Here is a 25,716-nt window from a genome sequence, read left to right on the forward strand (position 1 = left end):
TATTAGCTAAGAATGAAAATCTGCAACCAACAATACCACCAAATCGATCTTTGCATCTTCAGAGATCTTCATTTTAAAAATTATATATATTATTGAAGATTGTATACACCTACCGATGGCAGCAATATTTTAGTATACATTGTGTGTACATTCACTTGCTCGTATCGTCACTGGGAAGTCTTCAGACAGGCTTGCATGAAATAAAAGTACAGAGTATTTTACTAATGATGAATACCAACATGTCACAAGACATTACCGTATTTCCCGGACTATAGTCTGGTGCGGATGAATGGCCCATTTGAAAACTTTGTCCTTATATAAGGCGCACCGGACTATAAGGCGCACCATTAATGCATCATCATGTCAGATTTTTCATCCAAATCAAATCATTCTCCATTTTATCTTTTTTATTTCAACTTCAGACGCAACAAATTACTTTATAATCACAAAATAAAGATCCATAGTCTTTTTGATTCATAGTCTTCAGCGGGCCACTTATGATTGATTTCATGACACAATGCTACAGGCCAGTTTAAATTTAGGAATTTGGTCCAACTATGGCGCACTGTCGGCTTTTGAGAAAATGTTAGGTTTTCAGGTGCGCCTTATAGTCTGGAAAATACGGTAACTGCTTTTAATCAGCACAGTCACAAGAATAATACCTTCAAGTGAAGATGGAAATGGATGTTACGACTTTGTTTTGTTATTTCTCACTGATATAATGAGTCAAATATCATTTTTATTTACAGCCATTTTTTTTTTTTTAACATTTTCTCTTTTCTCTGTTGAAAAGAGCTTCAGGCAAAAGGCTGAGTCTAGACTTTCCAGAAACTCAACTTTATTGCTTGTTGTTTATGATGCCTTAGGGCAGGTGTGACCTACATGATGCACATCACTAATGGGACATTGTGATTTTGTAGAAATAAAGTCAGTTTGAAAATATGAACTCTGGTAGAGATTTGAAGGAATAAAACGTTGGCATCAGTTGTTACCCTGTCATCCACGTCAATGCACGATGCGCTCGTTCGTCTTCTTTCGTGTTTCGCATCAGCGACAAAACCAGACTGCACCTGCGACAATAAGTCTCAGGTGTCAGGAGAAAAGATCACGACCTCACAGATGAGAATCCTAGCAACCGTTGCTAGTGTAACCTCAGGAATGTTTCAGGTCGCAGTACATTCATTTTCATCCCCACTGACATTTCGAAGGATGTTGGGTGCTATTTGATTGTTGTTTTTGTTTTTCCAGTTATCATCACACCACGATTGTGGGTATCATCCCATTTCTGGGACTGAGGTTGATAAAAACAGGTGGATTTTGTCTGTTTAATTCATATTCCACAAACGAAACAAGTGTTTTGACGAGTTGGGCTGCACAACAAAGAAAATTATGGGGTTGACTTGCCCTTCATGATTTTCAAATCTTTCCAACTGCTGAGATTGAGCTTCAATAGCCACCTTCATGTCAATCTCAGTTTCTTTATTTCACACTCCAGCTTGTCAGTTTCATCATTGAAAAGAAGAAATAAAATGATTCAAATAACATCATGGATAAATGATACAAATTTGGAAACATTCACCCAGTTGTGGTTTTCTTAACTTTTCCACTGATGTAAGAGAAGATTCACTTATTTTTAAAATGGGACTGTCTGACACTTTTTTTTTTCACACCCCTCAGACTTGGTCACACTTTCATCATGACATCCATTATGGCCACACTAGCCAAAACTCAAGGGATGAAGTGTAAATAGCTTTTAGATTCTTTAAGTTGAATGACATGATATTTGCCTCCAGCCAATGTCATGGCAAGGACATCTGTCAAACCATGTAAAATTCAACAAGAATGATTTCATCAATTCTTCCAAGATTCTATCCTGCCTTTCAGCAAAGACAATTGCTGTCTTCTCGAATCAAGTTGGTCAAACGTGTTGTGTTGATGGGCAAGACCAGTATGTCAGTGCGGGCTATTCGACAAAGTTACTGTTGAGAGTTTTTTAAAAAAAATCTTTTTCTAAATAAAAGAAAATGTAAACATTTGGTCTGTCTCAGGCAACAGAATCGATGGCCGATTAATAGATAAATAGTTATGCTAGTGAGGGACTGGATGGGGGGGGGGCTTGTTTTCATCTAAAATGTCTTATCTTGTTTATCTCCAATACCTAAGACAATTAGGTCACGTTAGTTACTTGGGTCTATAGAGAATCTCATGACTCATTCTCGATTATCTTGTACCAATAGACAGTAATTTAATATAGGTGCTGTTAATTTGCAAATTTTCCATTGACATGTACAAATGCAAAATTCTATAAAATATATATATATATATATGCTTATATGTATATAATTTCTGAAGCTTTCTGTGCATTTTTTGCACCTACTATTATATTCACAATCTGCCCTATAGTTGTGTAACAAAAGCAACATGTGCGACAGCAAACTCCGTGCTTCAGCATATGTTTACTGTGTTTGGCAGAGGTCAGGTTGACTTTAGATTTCATAATATACAACATATGAATTTTGCTATTCTTGCATGGTCTGTGCCAGTGGAGATTCTATTTTGTTATTAGTTGTTTTTCATTCATTACCTACTGCAACAATTATTTACGGCATCTTCTGACGGCTTTGGTAAAGGATACAAGGTGGACTGCATGTCAAATGTGTTTAGCAACTGAGTAGTTTCTTTGTTCAAACTCTGTGTGTTTTCATTCATTAAAAAAATGCAATGTTCTTTTAAGGTTAATGGATTTTGATATACTTTTCTTTTTAAAGGCTATTATTGTATTAAAATGTCAATTTCTGTGTAGGATGTACCACATGATGCTATGATAAGGGGTTTTTACTTTTACTTGGTTTACTTGACAAAATTTTCCCTTAAATACTTTTAGACTTATACTTTATTCATCCCTTGGGATTGCTCCCTGAGGAAATTCTGGATCCGGCAGTTCACACAGAAATAGTACAAAAGAGAACATTGCACATGAGTTACAAATAAAGAAGAGAGCAATAAATAAAGCGTATAGCACTAGCAATAAATAAAGTGTTGAGTAAAAAATAAATAACGATAACAACAGTATTAATTGTTTTTCCACTGCTTTCTCAGATTTGTTGGTTGGGCTATTGGGGAAAAAACAAGGACAAATATTTTTTTTTACAAAAAAATTGATGCTGTGAGCCTTCCCCCTTTTCTAGTTTCGGATGATCTTGTTCTTGCATCGTGATTCCCTTCTCTCAAAGTACCGTATTGGCCCGAATATAAGACGACCCTGATTATAAGACGACCCCCTCTTTTTCAAGACTCAAGTTTGAAAAAAGACGTTTTGAACACCAAATTTCATTTCTCTACAGAAAATAATTACAGTACATCTGAAACAAATGATTATAACAATATATTCGAGAGAAAAAGCATGTTATTTTGCCTCATTCAAATCATTACAGCTATTTTTTGGTTTTCTTCTTCGTGCTACCGTTATTTTTATTTTTATTCTTCGTGACAGGGGTTCGCTTTGGCCTGGGGAGTTAAGTTCAGCATTTGTTTTAAAGATATCTGGCGCCATCTAGCGTTGTGAATGGGTATAATATCTATACCCCGAATGTAAGATGACCCCCACTTTTTCTGTCTTATTTCAATGCAAAAAAAACACCGTCTTATATTCGGGCCAATACGGTATATTGAGCTACTTTGTGCTATTTACGTTTATGTATGTTAAGGCTATTGTAAATTTCAATTCAGTAGAGCCTTGAATTCCTATTCAGTGACACACAGTTTGTTGGATGTATGAACTCAATGAACAAAGAACATAACATTGTACTTCAACATGTAACCATAGAATTTTGAACTGCATGCAGTCTTATTTAAACCAAAGTGGAATAAAAAATGAATAGATGAATAGACTATATTGGGAACATTGTTTGAGAAGTTAACAACAAAAATAATGCTTCTGTAGATGAAGCCATGCTGTGCAGTTCTTGATCATAGAAAGCTTTGATTGTGGCAAGTTTATTGTATTATAACTAGGCACCTAGTTCCGGAAAAAAAAAAAAAAAATAGTGCGTCACATGTTTTCAAGTTCTGTACTTTTAAAATCATAGGTGTTATGGTAGTCAGCTGCAAGCAACACTTAAGAAGTGCAACCACATGTTGATCTCACATTTGTCATTAGCGTGTCAGAGGCTAAATATGTCAGGAAAATTGCATGTGGGTCTTTTTTTTATAATAAATATTACCATTTAAATACATTTTTAATGAAAAATATGTCTTTAGTTCTCATGTTTAAAGGTTATGGGAGCACTGTAAGTAAAATTCAATGTTGTGATGAAATGCTGTTTGACATTACTTGGGAAAAAAAAAAAATTGTATGATCGAGACCTTGGAAAGATGGAAAATAAATAGCATACCAGATGAGACACATGAAAAAAGGCTGTGAACAATTGTATTTATCAATCTCCTCCTCCACATACATGTTTGGATTAATTTATTTTCTTGAGACATTTTGCTGTCAGTATGCATTCCACCTCAAGATTAAAAACTACACTTGTCAAAGCAAAACAAAGAACAGCAAACAACCCATTACAAAATTTACCATACATAGAAACCTTTGATAGAAAAATTCTATTGAAGTAATAGAAGTGTAAATTGATTTTTTTTTATTACCTTGCTCTAATAAGGTGATTTTCTATCATACTTTTCAAAGGCTAAAAATGTCAAATATTGGTTGAACGGAAATGAAAGCTGAACGATTGAGTAAGGCCCATATGGTAGAAATTCCGATGGCTTCCATGTAACTCAACATGCTGTAAAGTCAATACCTGTGGATTTTGGTAGACTTTGAATACAACAAGGAGAAAATTCTTCTTAAATTGGAAATAGAAAATACAGTAATCCCTCGTTTAGCGCGGATAATTGGAACCAAAAACCACCTATGATAAGTTAAATCCGCAAAGTACGGTCACCAACAAGAAGTACTGGAAAGGCTAAGGAGTTAGCGGAAAGATGATAATTCGCGATCGTGCTAACACGCCAAAACGGACTTCTAAAGGAATGTAAATGAATATTTGGAGCAATACTACATTGTCCTAAAGGTTAAACACGTTTCCTCAATTTAGAAGTTTTATTTGAACTTTTAAATGATTTTTTAACATCTGCGATGTAGTGAAGCCGCGATAAACGAAACGCGAAGTAGCGAGGGATCACTGTAATCCTAAATGGTCACTATCATAAAACATTGGCTTTTAAACTATTAACAAACTGCATCCTACTGCAGTGAATGAAAACATCAGTCCTCAAAACAGAGCTCCCATTTTCCCTTCATCATTTACAATGTTTTTACTACTTTAAACTCAAGTGCAATTCTCGCTACGATTTTCCCTCTGCTTTCTTCAGCTGGTTGATTGCTGTAAAATGAGGGCAAAATTCCAAGAACTCAGACAGGATTGATGTGAAGTACCAGCTTTATCAAAGGTTCCTTATTGATGAAGTGGAAGAGTCATCTCTCGCCTCAATGGGCTGCTATCCCCTCATTTTAGGCAAACGTGAACGACAAGGTCACGGTGGATGCACTGGTTGCATGCTCACTCTCATCTCAGAGAAATATTCCAAACAGGTAAATTAAACATAAAGAATTGCCAAGTGCTATTTTCACGAGTCAAAATGGAATTTAACATATCTGGCTGCAGGCGTTGTTAAATTAGCAATTGCACTTTTCATTTGGATTCCTGGTGTGGAGGGTCGAACAGCTGCTGGTCTGGAGGGAGTCTCAAGAGACATCCAAAGTTTCCAATAACACCAAAATAACTTGCTAATTCCTAGGTCAATGTTCTTCTCTTAGAATGGTTGTTATGGTTACATTTGCATGAGACACAGCCTGTCCCCAAAAACTAAAGTGCACTTTACAATCCTTTTTTTTTTTAACGATAGAACGTCAGAGATCTTAAGTGAGGTCAACTGGGAATGCTTATACTAAATAGCTGAAAGTCTCATTTTATTTTTATAGCTTTATTTCTGTAGCTCCTCCAGAAACATATGGTGATATTTTACATACATGTCAAAGCACAGTTTGGTTTTATTGTGGCAAACCATATGTTTGTGTTTTAAAGGGAAACATGAGAGACAAAGTAGCTGAAATCAGCATTAATAACAGATGTGATTCCATTAGAGGTGTTTGGAATCACAATGCTTATGAAACAGCTTTTTATAATACTGTGGATAAAACGGAAAAACCACTCAATTACTCCACATAGAAGAAAAACTGTAAAAGTTGGTCTCATCAATTGTTCTCCTAAATAAATCAGATGAGATCTTATCAGGTATTAAATTGGCAATTAGTATTCGTTTGATTGGAGATACCAATATGATGATCGTTTGGCTCGTGTGAAAATAGCTTCGTCATTCCAGGTGTGGATGAGTCGGCTGCCATGTTGTCATTCTTCTCACTAACACTTGTGATCAACAACCTTATATCACCACAGAATGAGTCATAGTCTCTCATAGTTGTCTTGCCATCCTTCGACTATATAATAGCTTTTTCAATGACCAATTCTGTGGCTGTATTTCAAACTTTTACAGATGATACAGAAGTTCGTAGGTGACCCTTGACTGAACCTGATCTCCATTTAAGATGTGAAAGGCAGCTGAGACCATCACAGTCAAACACCTACACGCATGATGCGTCAGAGGTAAAGTGACGGCAAGTAATACCAAACATCATGTTGAGAAAATGCTTCAGTGATGTAACACTTTGCTGTCATGAGATTTATCTCGCACCACTATGAGCTGCCCCCAACGCTTACCAGTTCGAGAGCCATCAATTGATTGCTCTTTAACATTAACACCACTTCTTCAGTATGATGTAGTCCATAACACCCCCAAAGTAAATCCTTTAATCCTGTCACAAGGATTAGAATATTCATTTTCACTGGATCAGCAATGCTGAATTAAATGGCCTTTTTGCAAATTATATTTGGGCTATTGCTTAAATATATCGGAAATTACCATCTGTTTCTTACGGATCGTGACAAAAGAAATGACAAAAAAAGTTACTGAATGAAAACGAATGAAAAAATATTTTGTAATTTTATTGTACATAGGTCTCAGCCAGAAATTATTACAGCAATGTATTGTGCCTTTTGTTTCATGACAGCATGACATTTGGATTATTACGCAATCCCTTCGAAAATAGGTTCGTTTTTGGATGACAATTTAGTCTTAATCTTTTGGTTGAAAATGCTTTTTAATCTTTGTCACATTTGATCCATTTTTATATGCAATAATTTTAGTCAGTGAAAATTTAAGCCTTTAGTCTAATTTTAGTCACATTTTTCGCCATGTTTTAGACATTCACCAGCCCTGCGTGTTAACAAAATAACATTAGCAAAACGATATAAGCTAAGCGAACGTTAACCTGACATTAGCTAGCATTTCATTTCTGCCATGTATTACGCATAAAACTTTAAACTTCCTATGACATTTATCACAGCTGCTTTTTGAGTACCCAGTACATTATATGCATAATAACACACTGCAACAAACTGAATTATATGTATATTTTTCTGTTCTCCATTGATGTTGAGGAGTTGTGGCGGACAAATCATCCTCTGTAATTCAATAATTCAGTTTCTGTCCATCTGTAAGATGTCACTGGATGTGTCCTCGATTCCGCTTGTAAAACTGTCCAAGCATATCCCATCAAAGCTAATTTTTTATTTAGCTCTAGGTGTCATGTTCAGTGATCCAGACTCAAGAAGCAGAAATAATAGCAAAAGGCAAAAAAAAAATGCAGAGAGCAATCAGAGTTCACGGCACTCTTTAAACTGGATAAAGATCTTTTCAAAAATGAATTGGGTATTCATCCTTGACCAAAAGCGTACACACTCATTAGTTTTATTTGAAAAGTTCAACATTATTTTACGTAGGAATTTGCCTTTCTGTGGTCGATACTTTGCCAGCAGTCTGGAAACACGACAATCCATCCATTACATTAATTTAAAAACAATTAGTCTTACTCATACTTTTGTATGACAGGGCGAAAGATCATTTTTGTGGATCACAAAGCTGATGTACAAAAGTTTACTTTGCTTTCAAATTTGAGGTGTGTTAATTTTGGCTGAATCATAAAGAGGGCACCCAACTTGTTTACTGACAGCTAAACTGTTCAGTTGCCGCTGTGCAGGTTGACGTATGACGTCAAAATGGAGTTGTGTAACACAACTAGGCCCCCAAGAACCCCCACACTAGAGATTTTATCTCTTCTTTTATAATCCAACTAAAAGGATTGAACTGGCATTGATTTTTTTCCCCAGGTCCCACCATGTAAAGATGACATATTTTATAATGCACTCAATTTGGTGCAAGAATAACACATTCAAGTTCATAAGATATTAACCTGTGAAATGAGGATGTGGAGGCTAAAGTTGAACTACATAATAATGCAGCCCAAGTTGCCTCAGGCTTTTGTATCTCATGTATTGCATTTTGAGATTGTACTGAACTAATTACTTTTTTTAATATTCATTGATTACGCTGCCTTTCCATAAAAATAAATATTTGCATTACGGTATTTTTTTGTGTGAGAATGGACAGATAAATGTTAATAATATGTGTACATATGAATGAACGAATGACGGACAGAAGCTTGTGTAAGTCAAGTTTTTTTTTTTTTAAATTAGGTGTTTACATCATTAGATGTCATAGGGGGGACTTTATCATCAGTGCATGTAAGACTAAGCACTTCCTAATAAGATTTAAAGCCAATGTATTATTAGTCATATGAAAAAAATGCTATTGACCGATATCTACTTTTACTTTGGAAGAACCAACCAGAAGTAGCTTAGTCTCCACTCAGGAACTTGGCAGCTGATACGTCAAAGCGCACACAGAGATTGTGAAGAGTTGACGCTGTGGCAGGGTCAGAGACGACAGTAAGTACAGTTCAGCAAAGAGCAAATGCTGCATCACGGGATTATTTGACTTTTTCTTTTCTTTCTTTTCTTTTCTTCATTTATTATCTTCCCATTGTCACTTTTTTTCTTCAAGCACTTGCTTCCAACGTGAAACAATTTCTTTTCCAGCTTTTTTTTTCTACCCAATAAATCTCAGCGGGAGTGACTAATGACCGATCATCAAAAGGTGAGAACAAGGTAATAATAACTCAGATGTTCATTACTCAATGTCTTTTTTATTTTATCTGGAGTATTTACTGGTTGATGAAGCTCCTCTAGTCACGTATGTATACACGGACCGTTTTATAATCCAACAGGTAAAGTTATGATGTAAAAATGATCAAGTAAATATCGTTTCACAAGAATTGTTTGCATATAATTAGATCCATGAACTAAAAGTAATAAATGTACAAAAATAATATGCCTCAAATTGGATTGATTATTGAACACTGAGATGTGCCCAAATGCTTTTGAGCCACTGAAGATTAATAAATAATATTTGTAATATATATATATATTAATTATATATATATGCTATATATATAATTATTTTTTAACTCTTGACTGCACTAATTTTTTTTTGGTAGTGCATAAAAACTTATATCAAACTTTCCTCATTCACATACTTCTAGACCTGCATCAACACCTATTGTAACGGAACCTGATTTCATGATAGTTTATTTTATTTTGATGGGAAAAGGTCAAGAACGGCATACCTATTATTACTTGCCAACAAGACTCCTAAAATTCAACACTATTGACTCGCTGTCACTGCCAGCCCAACTTTCCAGTGGCCATTTAACCTCAGCCTCATCAATATTTTGAAGCCGCCTCTACCGCAAATATTTTTTATAGACCATGGTAATCTGCAGTTTTTCTCAAAAATCAATTCTGTCACTGGTTGCTATGGAATCCTGGCGGCATCATTTAAATGACCCATTAAATTGACGGTTACAATAATTTAAGAATTTATAACTCATTAATATTTTCATGTTTTGATACAATGTAATCACAGTATGGAAATGATAAGAAATGGCAAAAGGTGATGAATATCATTAGCATATTAAAAGGAATAACAAGAACTGTCAAACCGATGGCCCTGATAGTTCTAGCGTTGAGGTCAGCTCTTTTGTACATTATTTATAATACTGTTATTTATTCTGTTTCAGTAAATTACCAAAAGAGTTAATTTGATGTGCAATAAATACTGCATTGCGGTGGGTAACCGCCCCAAAACTGCTCAATTGTCCTCAACGGTAAACAACGGCTTTTATTAGAGATCAGAGACACAGCTCTGTATGCATAATTTTCCTTGATGTGGTAGTAGACCACAGCTTCTTCATTTCTCCAGAGCCTATAGTATGTCCAGTGCCCTGAGGAAGATGAAATCGCATATTGTGCTTGAAGTATATGCCACCTCACACAAAACATGTTCAGAAAGATCTCGAATCGATGTAGAAAGACGAAGTAATAAATAATTTATTGAGCTGATCAAAGAAGCGCTTTGGGTTTGTTATTGTTGTGTTTTAGTTGAGATATTTACTGCTGATGAAAATCAGTGCCAGAGGCTTTTTATTTTATTTTTATATTTGTCTGGAAGGATTCAAGTTTGCAATGATGAGTTAGAGTTGATAATCATTTGTTTAGATTTACTTCTAGTATGTGTTTATGTGAGGAAGTAGCACAGGGAAGGGTTACTGTCGGGAATAAATATGAACGCATGTTGAACTCACGAATGAAAGGCATTGATCAGGTTATAAACAACATCGTGTTTGCTTTTAACGGCAAATAAAACCGACAAAGCAGCCTTTGTCGTGGACACATGGGCAACCAGTGCGTCTGTCACGGTAAAAAATTCCCCACAACTCAGACTTAAAAAAAATTCTTCCGAGTTTTCAGCTATATATATAAAGTAGTATTTTGAAGATAACCATTAGCAATAAATAATAGGACATGTATGTTCTGAGCTGCATGCCTATGATGATGCAATGCTAGGAGGGGCAAAGCGTGTGTTGGTGTGTGTGTGTGCATGTGTGTTTGTGTGTGTGTGTGAACGGCAAGAAAACCAGTTGGGGGGCATGCGAGCATGTTGTGCACAGACATTATTATCCTGTCTTGTTTAGTACAAATAATCTTCACTGTGCTGAGACTGCTCATCCTTCCTTGCACCATGGAACATGCGAGTCACTTTAGACACAATTTGATGATGATGACAGAAGTAAATTTAAAAAGAATCTTATTAAATCGGCCCTTTAGGATGATTGCAGTTGCTGTAATAGCGGAGGCGTTGTGCTTTCAACAAACTCCAAAGGCTTGTCTTCTAATTCCAGCTGCTGGCAGGATGTTTGAAGTAGAATTGCTTCTTGCAGTTGTAGGTGAAAAAAAAAATGATTTCCCAAGCCTGGGGTCGGCACCCTTAAAGACATTGCATAGAAAAAAAAAACAGGAACCACAAAACCCATTTGACATCTAAAGTGAGAATAACTGGGTGTGAATTAAAAAGAATGAATTCATTTAACAACTTAAAAGATACGTATTTGTAAAATTATGGAAAAAAAATATTCTGCTGTCAACCCTCTGAACCAAGTAACACATTTTGACCTTGTGCAAAACTATGGAAAGTTTTGCTTCAGCAAAGAATGTAACCTCTCTGAAAAGAACTTCTCCGTGAATCAAATTCCGTAAACGTCGATAAATTTTGCATGGTAATATGTGTGAGTGAGAAGTCTGTAAAACTGTCGGAGGATTATAAGAATATGCTTGGTCGAAGTTGAGATTGTATTCATCGAAACAAAACTGAAGGACAAGAACTCTGTGTGTGTGGGTGTGGGGGGGGGGGGGGGGGGGGCAGTATGACAATATTGAATATATACAATAATATTATTGAATATAAAAGTATTCAATAGTGGCAGCTCTTTAGTTTCTATCTGACGCACAAACGATTGGATAATCTGATCAGTATTTGCAACTACTGTCACGTTTTTTTTTCCCCCGATCCAGCATCCACACTTATCGAGCGTCCTCATTTAACAAAGATTAGCAGAACCTATTTGATAAAACTCTCCAACTCTATTGACAGGATTGTGAAGTACTGCACTTGATGAAACTTTAGGTTATTTTAAGGACGTGAGGATAAATTGAAAAGCATATGGCCACCAGTCAATTATGGGCAAGATAATCATTCACATTCATGATGAGTGTGAACTGAATCGTGGTGCTTGACAAGAAGTCGTACAAGCGAATCACACCGTCAGTAAATCAAATTCCAGTTGCTATATACAATCCATAAATACTTTAAGTCAGATGTCATTGCAGTTGATTTGTTATTTCAACACCGTGCAATCCCACGCCTCGCACGATATTAAGTAAACACATTTGTTGATGTCGTTTCTGATACGACAATATCCGGCGCGTATCGAATGCATTAAGAGACAAACCTCACTTGCATTCGATAGATTCCTAGAACATTATGTCAATAGAATTGTCATTGTCTGAAATTACCGTTGCAGAGTACATATTTGCTTTTCATTGTTATTCACCGTTGCTTCATGGAAAAAAAAAAAAAGTCATAATCAGTTTTCAAAGTGTAATGCAAATTTCCCCTGTACTCTATCTGGTGAGATTAATGAAAGTAAGGCAATCAAAATGTAATAAACAACATTGCATTATAGTTTTGAAATAACACAAGACTTTGTTACATTGTAATTCATTCAATTTGATTTTTCACACAAACAATCTATAACAAGCAACCTTGCCTGTTGGTCATTAAGGATGGGAAAATAATTGGTGCTTAGATCCATCACGATGTAGACGTAAATGATTTGGAGTCAATTATGTGGCTAAATGCTAGTGTTGTGTCTCCTCGCTCCCGGAGGTCCGTAAAATAATTTGCAATACGATAATAGCGGCGCATCATTACATATGTGGACCGAGTTAGCATAACAAGTAGTGACTAATTCATTTCAACTTTGACCTCAATTTTAGGCCAGTAAAAAAACAACAACAACTGAGTCTTCCATTCTTGACACTTACCTATTTCTAATTAACCTGTTCACCTACGGAATTCTGTTTTTGAGCATTCCTGAACTTTCTCAGGCTTTTATTTATTTATTATTTATTGGAACTTTATAAATAGACACATTCGTTAAGTGTTCAAATTCATTGTGTTTTTACAAACTTGGTCAATCCAGTACTCAGTGCCTTGTTTTTCCCGTTAGTTAAGTTTTCTTCTCTGTGTCCAAACATCAATTTTCAAGCAGGCTACCAGAACCCTCCAATTTGTGCAAACATGATTTGCAGTCATGTCAAGCATTTATCTTCTTCTGCTTCTTAGTGACATTGAAAATGGTTCAACAAATTGCTTGTCAATTTCTCCTCGATTCGGTTAGGTTACAAAAACAAAAATTGCGAAAGTGCACGTCTTCCACTCAAAATGGCAAATTTCATTTGCTGCAGGTTCAGACACTGAATGAATTTGCATATAAATGTCATGAGTGTCATTGGATAAATTCCAATGACATCAAGACTCCAGGGGCTTCTTGGCTTATTGTTTTTCCTCTGAATTTGTGCATATTTTGTAATATATTAATTTCCAAATGGTGTTCTAAAGTCACGATTACACAATTAATTGCATCAAAAACACATCAGGCCATAAAAATAAAGTAATTTAAAAAAAGCAATGAGAACTGCAAAAAAAAAAAAAAAATTCATGTGACGTTTTAGAAAAAAAATCAATCCTGATATTCAAATAAATTGTTGTGCATGCCACTTTCTATAGGTTTCAGAGGTTAGGCAATTTCACCAGTTGTTTGTTGAGAAGACATGATGATGAGATTCCTGATATAAAATCTCAGACGGAGAGAGCTGAGTGCACAATCTCAAAAGTCATTCTTGTCACAGCGGGAGAGTTCAAAAAGTGCACTATCAATCAACTGGTGAAGACCAACTTCTGAAGTTAGTGAGGCGCAAGCTGTTTGATTACAAAAAGTTTCCCTGCTCCGGAGAAAATAAAAGTTATTTATAAAGAGTATTCTGCCGGGAGACAGATGCCACATATGGAGGGAGAGAATTGTAAGGAAAAAGTCCCTGTCTAAAGCCTTGAGGACGACTAACGGGTGTGATCAGACATCATATAAACGTGGAATTCATATATGTGTGTGTAGGGTTTTTTTTTTTTTGCAAATAAGCAATTTTGGATTTTCCTTCTCTTCACAGAAATCCCCCCACTGATGGCAGTGATGACGAATGAGACACACCCATCATACGTGCCCCATTACCTCCTCCGTGGTGATCCTTTTGCCTCCAGACTCTCAAAAGAAGCAGACATTGTTGCAGCTTTTTATATCTGCATTATAGGTCAGTTTTAAAGGTTCTTCATGACTCACAACAAAACTACTATCTGCACTCACGAAGCACAAATAATAGCGCTTGTATGAAAGTGGCCTCACAAAAACATCATTTGATAGCTTTGCTATTGATGAATTCCAGGAAGAAAAGATAACCATCGTTTGATATTGCTTGCAATGAATGTGAATTCTTGGCCTGATTTACTATAAAGGTTTGCATGTGCAAAAATGGACGCATACATTAATATGCATGCACACAGATGGGGAAGCTGATCTACTAAATCAGGCTTAACCAGGATTCCTTCTGACAAATGTCATTTGCATATACCCCTCCCACAATGTATCCATAATTTGACACAAGTATCAAACCTGAGACAAATTCCTGTGGTAATTCTGCACGTTTAGAGGAACTGGCCCGTGTGTGTACTGTGTGTTGTACAAATACTTGAAACAAGAATCTAGTTTTAGATTCTTAGTTATAGATTTTTTTTTTTTTTTGCACAACCTGTGTAAGAATTTAGTTTTATTTTTGCAAGGGCTAGTTACGCCGAGTTAGAAAGGCATGGATGCACACTCAAATTGAATATGTATTGGAATTTAAACCACAAATAGTAGACATATTGTTCTTCATTGGTTTTGGTGGCGTGCCAACAGGAAAGCAAACCATAGCACAATTTATCATATTCATTCTTTCTTTTTTCCCCCCCAATATATTTACTTCCAATTAAAGAAAGCTGCTTTATTTGTAGATTCAACTAGGCTCATTATTCCTCTTGTTTTCTTCACTCCTCACAATATACTTGTTTTGACTTGTTGTCAACTTTTTCACCAACTCTGCCTCAGATTCGCCTAAAGTGAAATTTGACTAGCCAATTAGCACGACAGTTCTCAGCCAATCAGTTCACAAAAACAACTAGTAAAAAAAAAAAAATCAGCCTCTTAGTTGGAGGACTCCTTTTTGTGAGTTGTTTCTAAAGTAAAAAGCAATTTAGTACTGAACTGTATTTGTTCTTAATACTTTTTTTTTTCTGAGCAGCAGCCTCTTATAGCAGCTTCGTTGTTTTCCCAACTCCTCTTTGCTACTGTATACTGGAATTTCCCCATGTGGGACTAATACAAGAATGTCAAGTTAAATGGACATTTCACAGTGTTCCGCTGACCTGAGATACATTCTTGGAATGTGGGAAGAAGAAAACCACATAGGATTTCACAAGCCCAGATTCAAACCATAATATCATCGTTAATTATGTATTTAACACTTTGCTCTCTCTTTCAGGTATTATGTCCGCAACAGGGAATGGATATGTCTTGTATATGACGATCAAACGCAAAACTAAGTTGAAGCCTCCAGAGCTTATGACTGTGAATTTAGCCATCTTCGACTTTGGAATATCAGGTACTTTTTTTAAATCATTTTAAAAATCAATCCACAAATATTAACATTCCTAGATCATTTTAACCTAGATTTTGATTTAGGGTAAATCAGGATTACAGCCTATTCAAAGTATTATACAACAACATGCTAAATAAAAACATATATTTTATTAAAAATCTAATCATGTTTTCAACGTGCTGGGATGTGTTATGTGGTTTTTTGTTTTTTTTTTCATGGTGTTTGTGTCCGATGAACCACATGCAGACTTCTGTGTATGCGGTTCATCAAACACAGATTGCTTGTTAATGAAATTCCGACTCCCGAAGGGAAAATGTAATTTAAGCTTTCTTTGGACGTGCTCACAGGTTCATGACAATTATTTAATTGAATGAATTTTTAACTAATTGTTATTTGTTTTTCCATCTTACCAACATCATGGCGATTTTTTCATTCTGAAATAGAATGTCTGCATATGTCTCCTGATGGCCAGACAGTTTTGCAAAAAAATATATATATATATTTATATATATATATATATAATCATTATGCATTTAGTCTTGAAAATTATTTTCTCCTTTGCATTTATAAACTATGAAAGGCTAATCGGAATAGAACTTAATAAAAGGGAAACAAGTAAAACACAATTTCATTGTAGCATGAGGAGCTTTCAAGGATGAAAGACGAGGAGATCTCAAATGGAGATGGAACCAATACTATCAGTCAATCAAATGACATAATGAGCATGTAAACATTTTGGATTTTATAGCAACAACTGTCACCATGTTGACTTCTACGAGACACATAAAATGACACAGCGTGATTGATTTGGCATGCGAACTTTGAGATTGACATTTGGGCTTTCACATGCTCTAATTTCTTAAGTTCTTGGAACTACTGCATTTCCTACAGCTCAATTGTGTATTAGAAACCAAAGAGAATTTGTTGGGCTGCTTTCCTAACTGCTCCATTTGTGTTTTGTTCCAGGTACTGAAATGTTACCGTTGTTAAAATACCATCCGAATGTAGGTCATGTTTTGTCGTTTGTTGCCTTGGCTTAAGTTCTTTGTCATTCTGGTCTGGTGGGAATCATGTGGCATGATGGTGTATTCAGATGCTGCTTGTTTGCTTGATAAAATAGAATTAAAAAACACTACGCAAATACTCATACTCAAAAATTTACGATAGAATATAGCTTTTACTGAATTGCCTGCTATTTTGCTATTCAAAGTTGTATATCCGGGATCCAAAGAGACTTTTGAGAAAATCGTAATCATCTGGTGTTGTCGATTCTTGGGTTAGCTTAGCAATTAGCATGGCTTTTCTGGTTTTCCCCGTCATCCATTCATAACGATACTTGTCAGGAACGTATCTTATTTAACACAAATGTTTAACCCTAGTAACCAGTTGAAGCTCATTGCTAGCTAGCTTGTTTGGCATAAGTAGCACTGAGCGTCCCTCGACCTCTTTTAATCCCCATACATTCATCGTGCTTAATCCAATTATCAGAAAAAAATACGATTAGCTATTCTTTGTGTTTATATAAGGTGCAAAATGTCTTATTTTGAGCCTTGTTGTACTTTTCAGGCCCTCACAAGTTTTCCAGGGTTTTAAATAAATGCAGTATGGCCAGCAAGATAAGAATCTACAAGCACAGATGTTCTTGTGTACAGTTTGTTTACATCGTCACAGTTTGTCTTTTAGCGTAGGTTGTTTGCTTGGCTTTGTTCGTGGCACACGGAGATGTGCACTCTCTGTGTTGGTTCTGATCAACTTCAGCTTGTGCCCGGCTTGGCGGTTTAAGAATATTAGATATTGATTTTAAGAGGGAGTAAACTGGATCTGGTGTCTTCAGAAAAACAAGGCCAGATTATTGAGGCTGACACCCTCCTGAGTGAACGTAATGTTGTTTACTGCTGTTCTGCTATCCTCTTAGTTGAGTAGCTTCTCATTTAAAAGGCCACACCTAATAATAAATTATATGTTGTGTATCTTGTTGTTTTTCTTCATTCATTCACAGTTTTTCGTCTACTAGTCTTCGTTGGTCTTTTTTACGGCACTTGCCTCCACCGTTCTAAGTCTTCCTCCATTTGCTTTTTACCGCAGATCACAATGTCATCGACAAACATCTCAGTCCATGGGGATTCCAGTCTGACCTCATTTGTAAGGCTATCCATCGCTATCGCAACAGGGGAAGGGGCTTAGAGCTGATCCCTGATACAGTCTTACCTCCATTTTATATTTTTGTCACATAACCGCTTTCTATTCTGCTGCTGTAAAGGAGATGTCATGTTTTATGTGTGGTGTTGGGGAATTTGGAGGAACAGTAACCTCTAAAGCATTGTCAGTTTTAATTAAAAGTAAAGCTATTGTATTGTTACGCATGGAGCAAATTAAATAGTTTCAGAAGTACAACATTCGTTCTTCCATGCACAGACGGTTTGCATATCGCATGATGCACAAAGACAACTTCTGGATAAAAAAGTTTGTGTATAGGTTTGTAAAACGGGTTGTTCATTGCGCGGCATGACGAGAAATCATTCCTGCTGTTGGGGTGAACTACACAACTTGAGGCAATTGTCTGCTGTGCAGACACAATAAAAATCATTCTCAACAAGAGCCTAATTGACTTTCAGCGAGAAGCAGTGCATGGCACCAAGACCTGATAATCGCAGCTATTACTTTAATTTGCACGTCATTGTTATTTTGCACATTGATTCATTGGGTTGTGTTTCACTCGCTTGTCTTTGATGCCATGGCTTTGGTTTCTACTCAATAATAGTGTGACTGATTGATGCCGTGATATCTCAGCAAGGAAAAAGGATTTTGCATTTCTGTCGACGAGTTATGCGTAGAATACGTTTCGCAATGTACACGGCTTTATAATTTTCCGTGGTCTTTGTTTGCCTCAGCTGTTGGTAGGCCAGATGTTTTGTATGCAAAATCCTGAAGTGTTGGAGTTTTTTTCTAGATATGCAAAGACATAATCAAATTTACATCTTAAATTGTAGCAATGTTTCTCTTGGAGAATAAAGAAAATTTAATTTCAGGAAGAAAAGGTTTTCTTCTACTTTCTGCTTAGTGTCAAGGTCAAGGGTCAGCCTTCTACAGATTGAAATAAAAGAATGCGATCATGGGTTTGCCTCACAGCTACATTCCAAGTAGTCCCTGCTCTCAAAAAAATGTCTTCAATATTTCGCCTTGTGACTGATACAGTCACATTAACAATCTAAATGAATTAATTCTCTTTAGTTTTTCACCGTAGCGTAAATCCTGATAAACATCAGAATGTTCCTGCAACATGTGCTTTATGAAACAAGTTTTTTCTTAACAATGAATACTATCTAAGCACGTATGAGTCTTCTCAGAATTGCTTTGTTGAAAGCGCGGCTCTCAAAGACATCTTACAACATAATTCTTGATAATATAATAATTCTTGATATAATGGCTCCATCTGTATTTTATTGTTTTTAATGTCTATTATTATTTGACTATATATATTTTACACCACGTTGGTTTCCATGTGGATGGCAAAGGAAAAAGGTTTCCATATAATTTAATAATAATAATAAAAAAATACAGTTTGAATTGACCGCAGTCCAGTCAAACTTTGTGCTGCCAACATTGCAGATGCCTTCTTCAGACAGGAAAGTCGTTCTGCTACTACATTTGTCTTGCTTCACAATTAGTTATGGAAGTAAATGATTCCCATCCGTTGCCTACAGATATGCCTTGCAACTCAAAGTGTCATTAGCCATAAAAATGAATCCCGTCAACAACTTATAGACTCTTTCTTGCCTGCGAGCATTTTTGTAGCTTAATAGCTCCTTTCACTGCAAACCAGTCACAAGGTTAAATAAAACTTGGCCAGATATCAAAAGGAGTTTACTAGTAGCCTTGATCATTTTAATAAGTTTGCAAAGTTGGTGTCACGTCCTTGACATTGTTAAAACAGCTGTCAGCGTTTTATCTCTATATGAAATATCCCCACTTTTGTCCAAATCATTTAAAATGAAATCGCACCCTCCACAGTTTTAATAATTTCAGAGGCAAACAATTTACAAATCTACTCAGATTCTGAATCTTGAATTTTTTTTATTAAAAAAATATATAATCCAACAAAAAACCAATGAATAAATAAATAATTAAATAATTAAATAAATAAATAAATAATTGAACAATTTACAAATCTACTCAGATTCTGAATTTTGATTTTTTTCAACCAAAAAAACGAATGAATAAATAAATAAAATAAATAATGAAATAATAAAATAATACAATAATAAAATAATACAATAATAAAATAATAAAATAAATAAATAAACTGATGATTATATGCTACAATCATAAATGGGTGTGAGCAGAATTATTGTCACTCATTTGGAACTCATTTGGCCCGCCCTTGTGTACACAATTTTGTAGTTTCTTTAACATCCCCAACTTTTGTTTATCTGCTATACATTGAGTAGATTTATTGTGCTAAATAGATGAATAATCTCCATCATGGGATGGTAACATAAGTCTCTGCGTGTCACACGGTTGCAACATTCTGCTATCTGATTACCGTAGCGGAGATTGCAGATCGAAATAGATCATGTCACATGCAAACAGGAGACCGGAGATTTTTCATTTGGAATGATTTCAATCAGAATAATAAGTCTTTGTGTTACCCCTGTTAATGATTTTAAAACAAACCACATACCTTTTATTTTATTCTGTTAATTGAGAGACAAAACCTTCATGGTGTGAAAGATATGACTGCTAAGTGCTTGATGGGAAAATAAATGTGCGATTAATTAGCAGATTTTAATGTTGATATGCAAATTAAAGGTTGGTCTTATCTTTTGGGTGTTTTTCCACATGAAAGCTGTAAAATTCAAATGTCGAGTAAACATTATCTCTATCACTTGTCAAATATATGGTTTACCTTATCTTTTAATGTAAAAGTAATTTAGATTTTGCAGTCATGGGAGGGCAGGAAAATATTATTTATTCTGCTACTTGATGTGAAACCATCATTACCTTGTCATTCTCGTCAAATCTCATTAGTATTATTAATCTAAATCTAAACATGAATGAGTCTATGAGGAAATAACATAAAAAATACTAATCTTATTTTCCATACTTTTACTCTTTACCCTTCTTCTGCTTCTTTTTCTCTTTTGCATACCACCATTACCCTTGACAAAACTATCACACATTATTTTTTTTCCTCATTATTCCTTATCGTTTGTGTCTCACCCTTTATTTTTCTTTTACACCCTTTACATCCCACTTCCCCTGTCCTTTAGTGACAGGAAAGCCCTTTTTTGTTGTTTCTAGTTTCTCCCACCGTTGGTTGTTCGGTTGGGACGGCTGTCAGTTCTACGGCTGGGCAGGCTTTTTCTTCGGATGTGGGAGCCTCACCACCATGACGATGGTCAGCCTGGATAGATACCTCAAGATCTGCCATCTCAGATACGGTAGGCTATTGATTTTTTTTTTCCACTTGCCGAGATAACCTATAACTAATTATACCTCGTTTAATGTGCAGGGACTTGGTTGAAAAGGCAACACGCCTTTCTCTGCTTAATCTTTGTCTGGATATATGCCGCCTTTTGGGCCACCATGCCCCTGGTAGGCTGGGGAAGCTATGCCCCAGAACCATTCGGGACCTCCTGCACCTTGAATTGGTGGTTGGCGCAATCCTCTGTGGCCGGCCAAAGTTTTGTAATGTCTATTCTCTTCTTCTGTCTTATCCTTCCAACTGGAATTATGGTCTTTTCCTATGTGAGGATTATCTATAAAGTCAAATCTTCCGCCAAAGAAATCTCACACTTTGATGCCCGAATCAAAAACAATCAAAACCTTGAGATAAAACTTACAAAGGTATGTGAAAGACACACATTTGTAACATTATTCTAAGGATGATTTCCAGTGCGTCTAAATGACTTGTATGTGTTCAAACCTAGGTGGCCATGTTGATCTGTGCAGGATTTTTGATTGCCTGGATCCCATATGCGATTGTGTCAGTGGTGTCGGCATTTGGGGAGCCGGACTCGGTGCCCATACCCGTGTCTGTCATTCCGACACTGCTTGCCAAGTCCTCAGCAATGTACAATCCAATCATCTACCAGTTAGTGGACCTGAAAAACTCCTGTTCACCTTTCTGCTTAAAGGTCCTGGGGAAACGCAGGCCTTTTCGAAAGCCCAGGTAAGGGAATGTCTTTGGTCACAAAATCTCGCTTCTCCCATTTAAGGCATCGTCGGTTAATTGGCGATTCTAAATTTTCTCAATGTATGGTGAACTCAATGCATGAGTTGCTTGTGCCCTATAAAATTGAGTACCGTATTGTCCTTACTATAAGGCGCACCTGATTATAAGGCGCACCTTCAATGAATGGCCCATTTTAAAACTTTATCCACATATAAGATATATACATTTGGCCCGCGGGCCGGACTTTGGACACGCCTGCTGTCGTGGCTCAATATTGGTCCATATGTAAGGCGCACCTGATTATAAGGAACACTGTCAGCTTTTGAGAAAATTGGAGGTTTTAAGGTGCGCCTTATAGTGCGGAAAATACGGTAGTTACAGTCTACAATGCACATTCTTTCCCTGGAAGTATGACGGAATTGTATTTGCTGTGATAATGGATACAAACGTGTGGCCTTGGATTTTCCGACACCATGGAAACAAGATTTCTTCCTGGCTGTGTCTTGTAGAATGACAATAACACGTGTTTGATTTGATACTTAAATGCCTATTGAAGAACAGATAAGGAGTCAAAACGAGTATTTAAGTGGGCTGGGAAAAAGAGGTCCCTGGTTTTTAATCAACGTTAGATAGACATCAAACAGATTTATGAGCTATAAGATATGGCGTAATACAGATTCTATCCACAGATTACGTCCCCATTTTTCTTCTATATGAATAAATCATGAAAAGCAATGTGGTGGGCCACAATTTAAAAAAAAAAATAAATAAAATTTTCTTTTTTAACTCGTTCAGTCCCATTGACGGTTATAGACGTCATATATATTAACTGGGTTGGCCGTGAATGAGTTACTGAATGTCTGTATCTTGTGCTTGCAGATTATACACAATTTCTGGCTCAATGAAGGACACACGAGCACCCAAAGAAACTCAGGTTGAAATGTGAGACAGACAGAACGTTTGGGCTGCTTGCAACAGTTTGTCTTCTCCCCGTCCTTTTTCACTTTGCCCATTCACACGCTGCCTATCGTCAACAATGTCATCATCAAGCTCTTATCATTATCCCTAGATTATGATTACCGTAAATTTCGGACAATAAGATGTGACTTTTTTCGCAAATTTTGAACACAGAATCACAAGTTTTAGCTAGTGCGGCTTATAGTCCGATGCGGCTTATAGTCCGAAAATTACAGTACATCTGGCTCGTTTATACCTGCAACACAACCTTGGTGTCCTTCCTCCAGCTTCTCTTCCATCACAAAAAATATTTTCCGAGGAGGTGATATCGTGAAATGTCTTGACTCAGTTTTGCAGTATTTTAAGCAAACAAATATTGACTCAGGATTGAAGATATTTTGGGAAGGTTCGTTGAAAGTTAGAAGTATGGACTAAGAAAATGTTACACTAATGATTATTGCTGGAATTATAACAAAACAACAAAAGTAAAACAATAAATACAGTCCATGGTGTCTGAGTCCACATCCAATTTGTTATACTGGATCAAAATTTTGGGTGTAACTGGTTTGTTCAGTCTTCTGCACTTCTACACATGTGGCTTGTGTACAAAATAATGTTTCAACTAGCACTTTATTCCATCTGGTTGTGTTTTTTGCATTTGAAGAGAATCTGCGTCCGAGAGGTGAGTTGGAAACTGTCACAATGCAGAACTGGTGAGAATTCAGAGTTAAGTCCCACCAAAAGCCTCACTAAAACATATGAGTGCACTTTATTTGCAAAAATTATTTTGTATGCATTAGAAACGGTTTAGTTTCATAAATACTTTTGTAAATTGTCCCGGTAATTTTCATATGAAACTGTTCTCTTTCATGATTTGAGGGTTGTTGTTTTTTTAATGATTCCATATGCTTATCTGCTTTCTTGTGTTTAACATTTAAGCAAAAAAAAAATATATATATAATAATGCAAACATTGTAATTTGATAATGATGACTCAGTACAAAACAAATGGGAATCCCTCAAAATTTGGGATTTGGTTCAGCAATTTACAACAAATTTAAAAGCCTTTAATTTTCTCAAAAACCGAAAGTGCGCCTTTTAATAAGGTGCGTCTTTTGTGTGGACCGTATTACAAAATCTGTAAACGTTTTAATATGTAGGCGTAATATGTAGACCCGATGAATCAATCAGAGGAGATTACACTTTACATAAATCGGGGCGGTAAACCAATCAGAGGACTGTACGCAATACGTAGATTACGTACCTCCGCCGTCATTGACAAATAAATACTAATAAATAAACAAATAAATAAATAAAATCGAATTTATTTGCGGCCTATGTGTAAATTAAGTTCATCAAAGCCCCCACAATTGAGTCTGCGCCTTTTAACCCGATGCGCCTTATGGTACGGAAAATACGGTACTACTTTTCTAAAAGTGATATGAGGATTAATTAAACTGCGCGTATGGAACATTTAGAAAGAATCAAAACAAAATTTAGTGAGGTAATAGAAGGCTTTTGTACGTTCCTCTAGAACCGTTTTTATTTGCTTTGTTGTAATTAAGGCACTGACAATCAATGTCACTAAATCTGCTTATTATCTGTATTAGGTTTTGTTGATAAAAGAATTTGATAAATATAGATCGGGATTTGAAAAGTGATGTTTACACAATTCACATTTATCTTCGGTATTAATTATCTTCCAGTTCACTTCAATACATGAAGCTTCTACTCATCAAGAAAGTGAATAAGCATATACAACAAAATGAACAAGTTCTTTTAGGATTCTTTTTTTTTTTTATGTATATGTTGTGAACAACCATTTTCAGTATTTCTTTGATAATTTTCACATATGCACTTTGTAAGCAGCAATATTCAAAATGCTTCTCATAAACTATTTTGAAATTATACAATACTTTCATTCCACTTCTTTTCACTGTCAACATAACAGCTACTGTATAAGGTTCTCCATATGAAGTTAAATGCTGGTTATTGTTTTTATTATTTTGTGGGGTCTATTTTCATTTTTTTTTTGCTGTGTATTAAAGGAAAGTAGAAATCAATGTTATTTTTCTACATCACAGTTATACACAGCTGATGTTTCCTGCTCAAAGTTGTACATCACCGTTTGGCTAAGATTTTTGTGCTGTGTGAAATGTTTTCCTGCGCGTGACAACACCTAGCACTAAGCACACTCTTCAATCTCAAGTGTTTGGCCATCTTCCACTGTCTTTAACACCTGACTGAGCCTTTTGTTGTAATGTTTTGTTGTCTTGTTGTAAAACATAAACATAATTGGTGATGTGTCATTAATACACATCTTTCATGTTAAATGTCACAGAACACAAATGTTAGTTGTTTTTTTGTGGTAGCTGTGTAGGAACTTTTCTGTAACATCTCGACAGGATGAATATGAATTACAAAATAATTCTTTACTTGCAGCCAAAATCTCATTAGCTCTTTTGTGCTCTGACCTGTATTCAAGTTTCAGTAACGCCATCTGATTTTTTTTCCAGAAAATATGCAAATTCTGCTTTTTATTTTTACATCACAGCAGCATTAACTAAAGTTAATTTGACTTAGTGACATCAGTGTCCTTCAGCTTGTTTAATATTTTAAGAGTTTTGATCTCAAAGTATATTGTACAAATGTTATATGTTTTTACTGAAGAAAGATATTCTTTACTGACTACTACATGAGCGTCAGCTTTTTCTTTCCCAATTGTCTCAGTTATTGTGCTATACACCAAGGGAGAATTGAAATATAAAAACAAACAGACGTCAATCACAAGTGCGAATAAACAATAAAAATGTACACGTAAACATGGCACCACACTCCCCCTAGTGGCCAACAGACATACAGCAGCATTAGTGGGTATTGGTTTTTATTTAGTATTCATTAATTCTTTCATCAT

At 35.8% G+C, this 25,716-nt stretch overlaps 1 protein-coding gene across 6 annotated transcripts; it reads left to right on the plus strand.

Annotated features, from left to right (window-relative positions):
- Nucleotides 1-5,294: 5,294 nt before the first annotated feature.
- On the plus strand, nt 5,295-25,496 carry opn5 (opsin 5). Of its 6 annotated transcripts, none has more exons than XM_088361566.1 (9): nt 5,295-5,599; nt 6,562-8,912; nt 9,028-9,131; nt 14,148-14,288; nt 15,555-15,674; nt 20,942-21,112; nt 21,184-21,518; nt 21,602-21,843; nt 22,726-25,496. In XM_088361566.1, the coding sequence occupies exons 4-9, from the start codon at nt 14,162-14,164 to the stop codon at nt 22,790-22,792; spliced, it is 1,062 nt and encodes a 353-aa protein (XP_088217692.1). In that variant the 5' UTR covers nt 5,295-5,599; nt 6,562-8,912; nt 9,028-9,131; nt 14,148-14,161; the 3' UTR covers nt 22,793-25,496. The 6 variants fall into 6 exon arrangements, with proteins under 6 accessions (XP_088217692.1, XP_088217693.1, XP_088217695.1 ...); XM_088361567.1 differs by having other exon boundaries at nt 9,063-9,131; XM_088361569.1 differs by having other exon boundaries at nt 9,063-9,120.
- The last annotated feature ends 220 nt before the right edge of the window (nt 25,497-25,716 follow it).

Source organism: Syngnathus floridae, chromosome 19 (assembly GCF_059516105.1).
Source record: "Syngnathus floridae isolate MCC-2025c chromosome 19, RoL_Sflo_1.0, whole genome shotgun sequence".
In the NCBI taxonomy this organism is placed as follows: domain Eukaryota; kingdom Metazoa; phylum Chordata; class Actinopteri; order Syngnathiformes; family Syngnathidae; genus Syngnathus; species Syngnathus floridae.

Excerpts from the sequence above, each read along its gene's own strand:
- opn5 (XM_088361563.1), top strand. The coding sequence starts at position 14,162 with ATGGCAGTGATGACGAATGAGACACACCCATCATACGTGCCCCATTAC. Across the intron at positions 21,519-21,601 it reads TTGAGATAAAACTTACAAAG|GTGGCCATGTTGATCTGTGC; the intron begins GTATGTGAAAGA and ends GTTCAAACCTAG. Across the intron at positions 21,844-22,725 it reads AGGCCTTTTCGAAAGCCCAG|ATTATACACAATTTCTGGCT; the intron begins GTAAGGGAATGT and ends TTGTGCTTGCAG.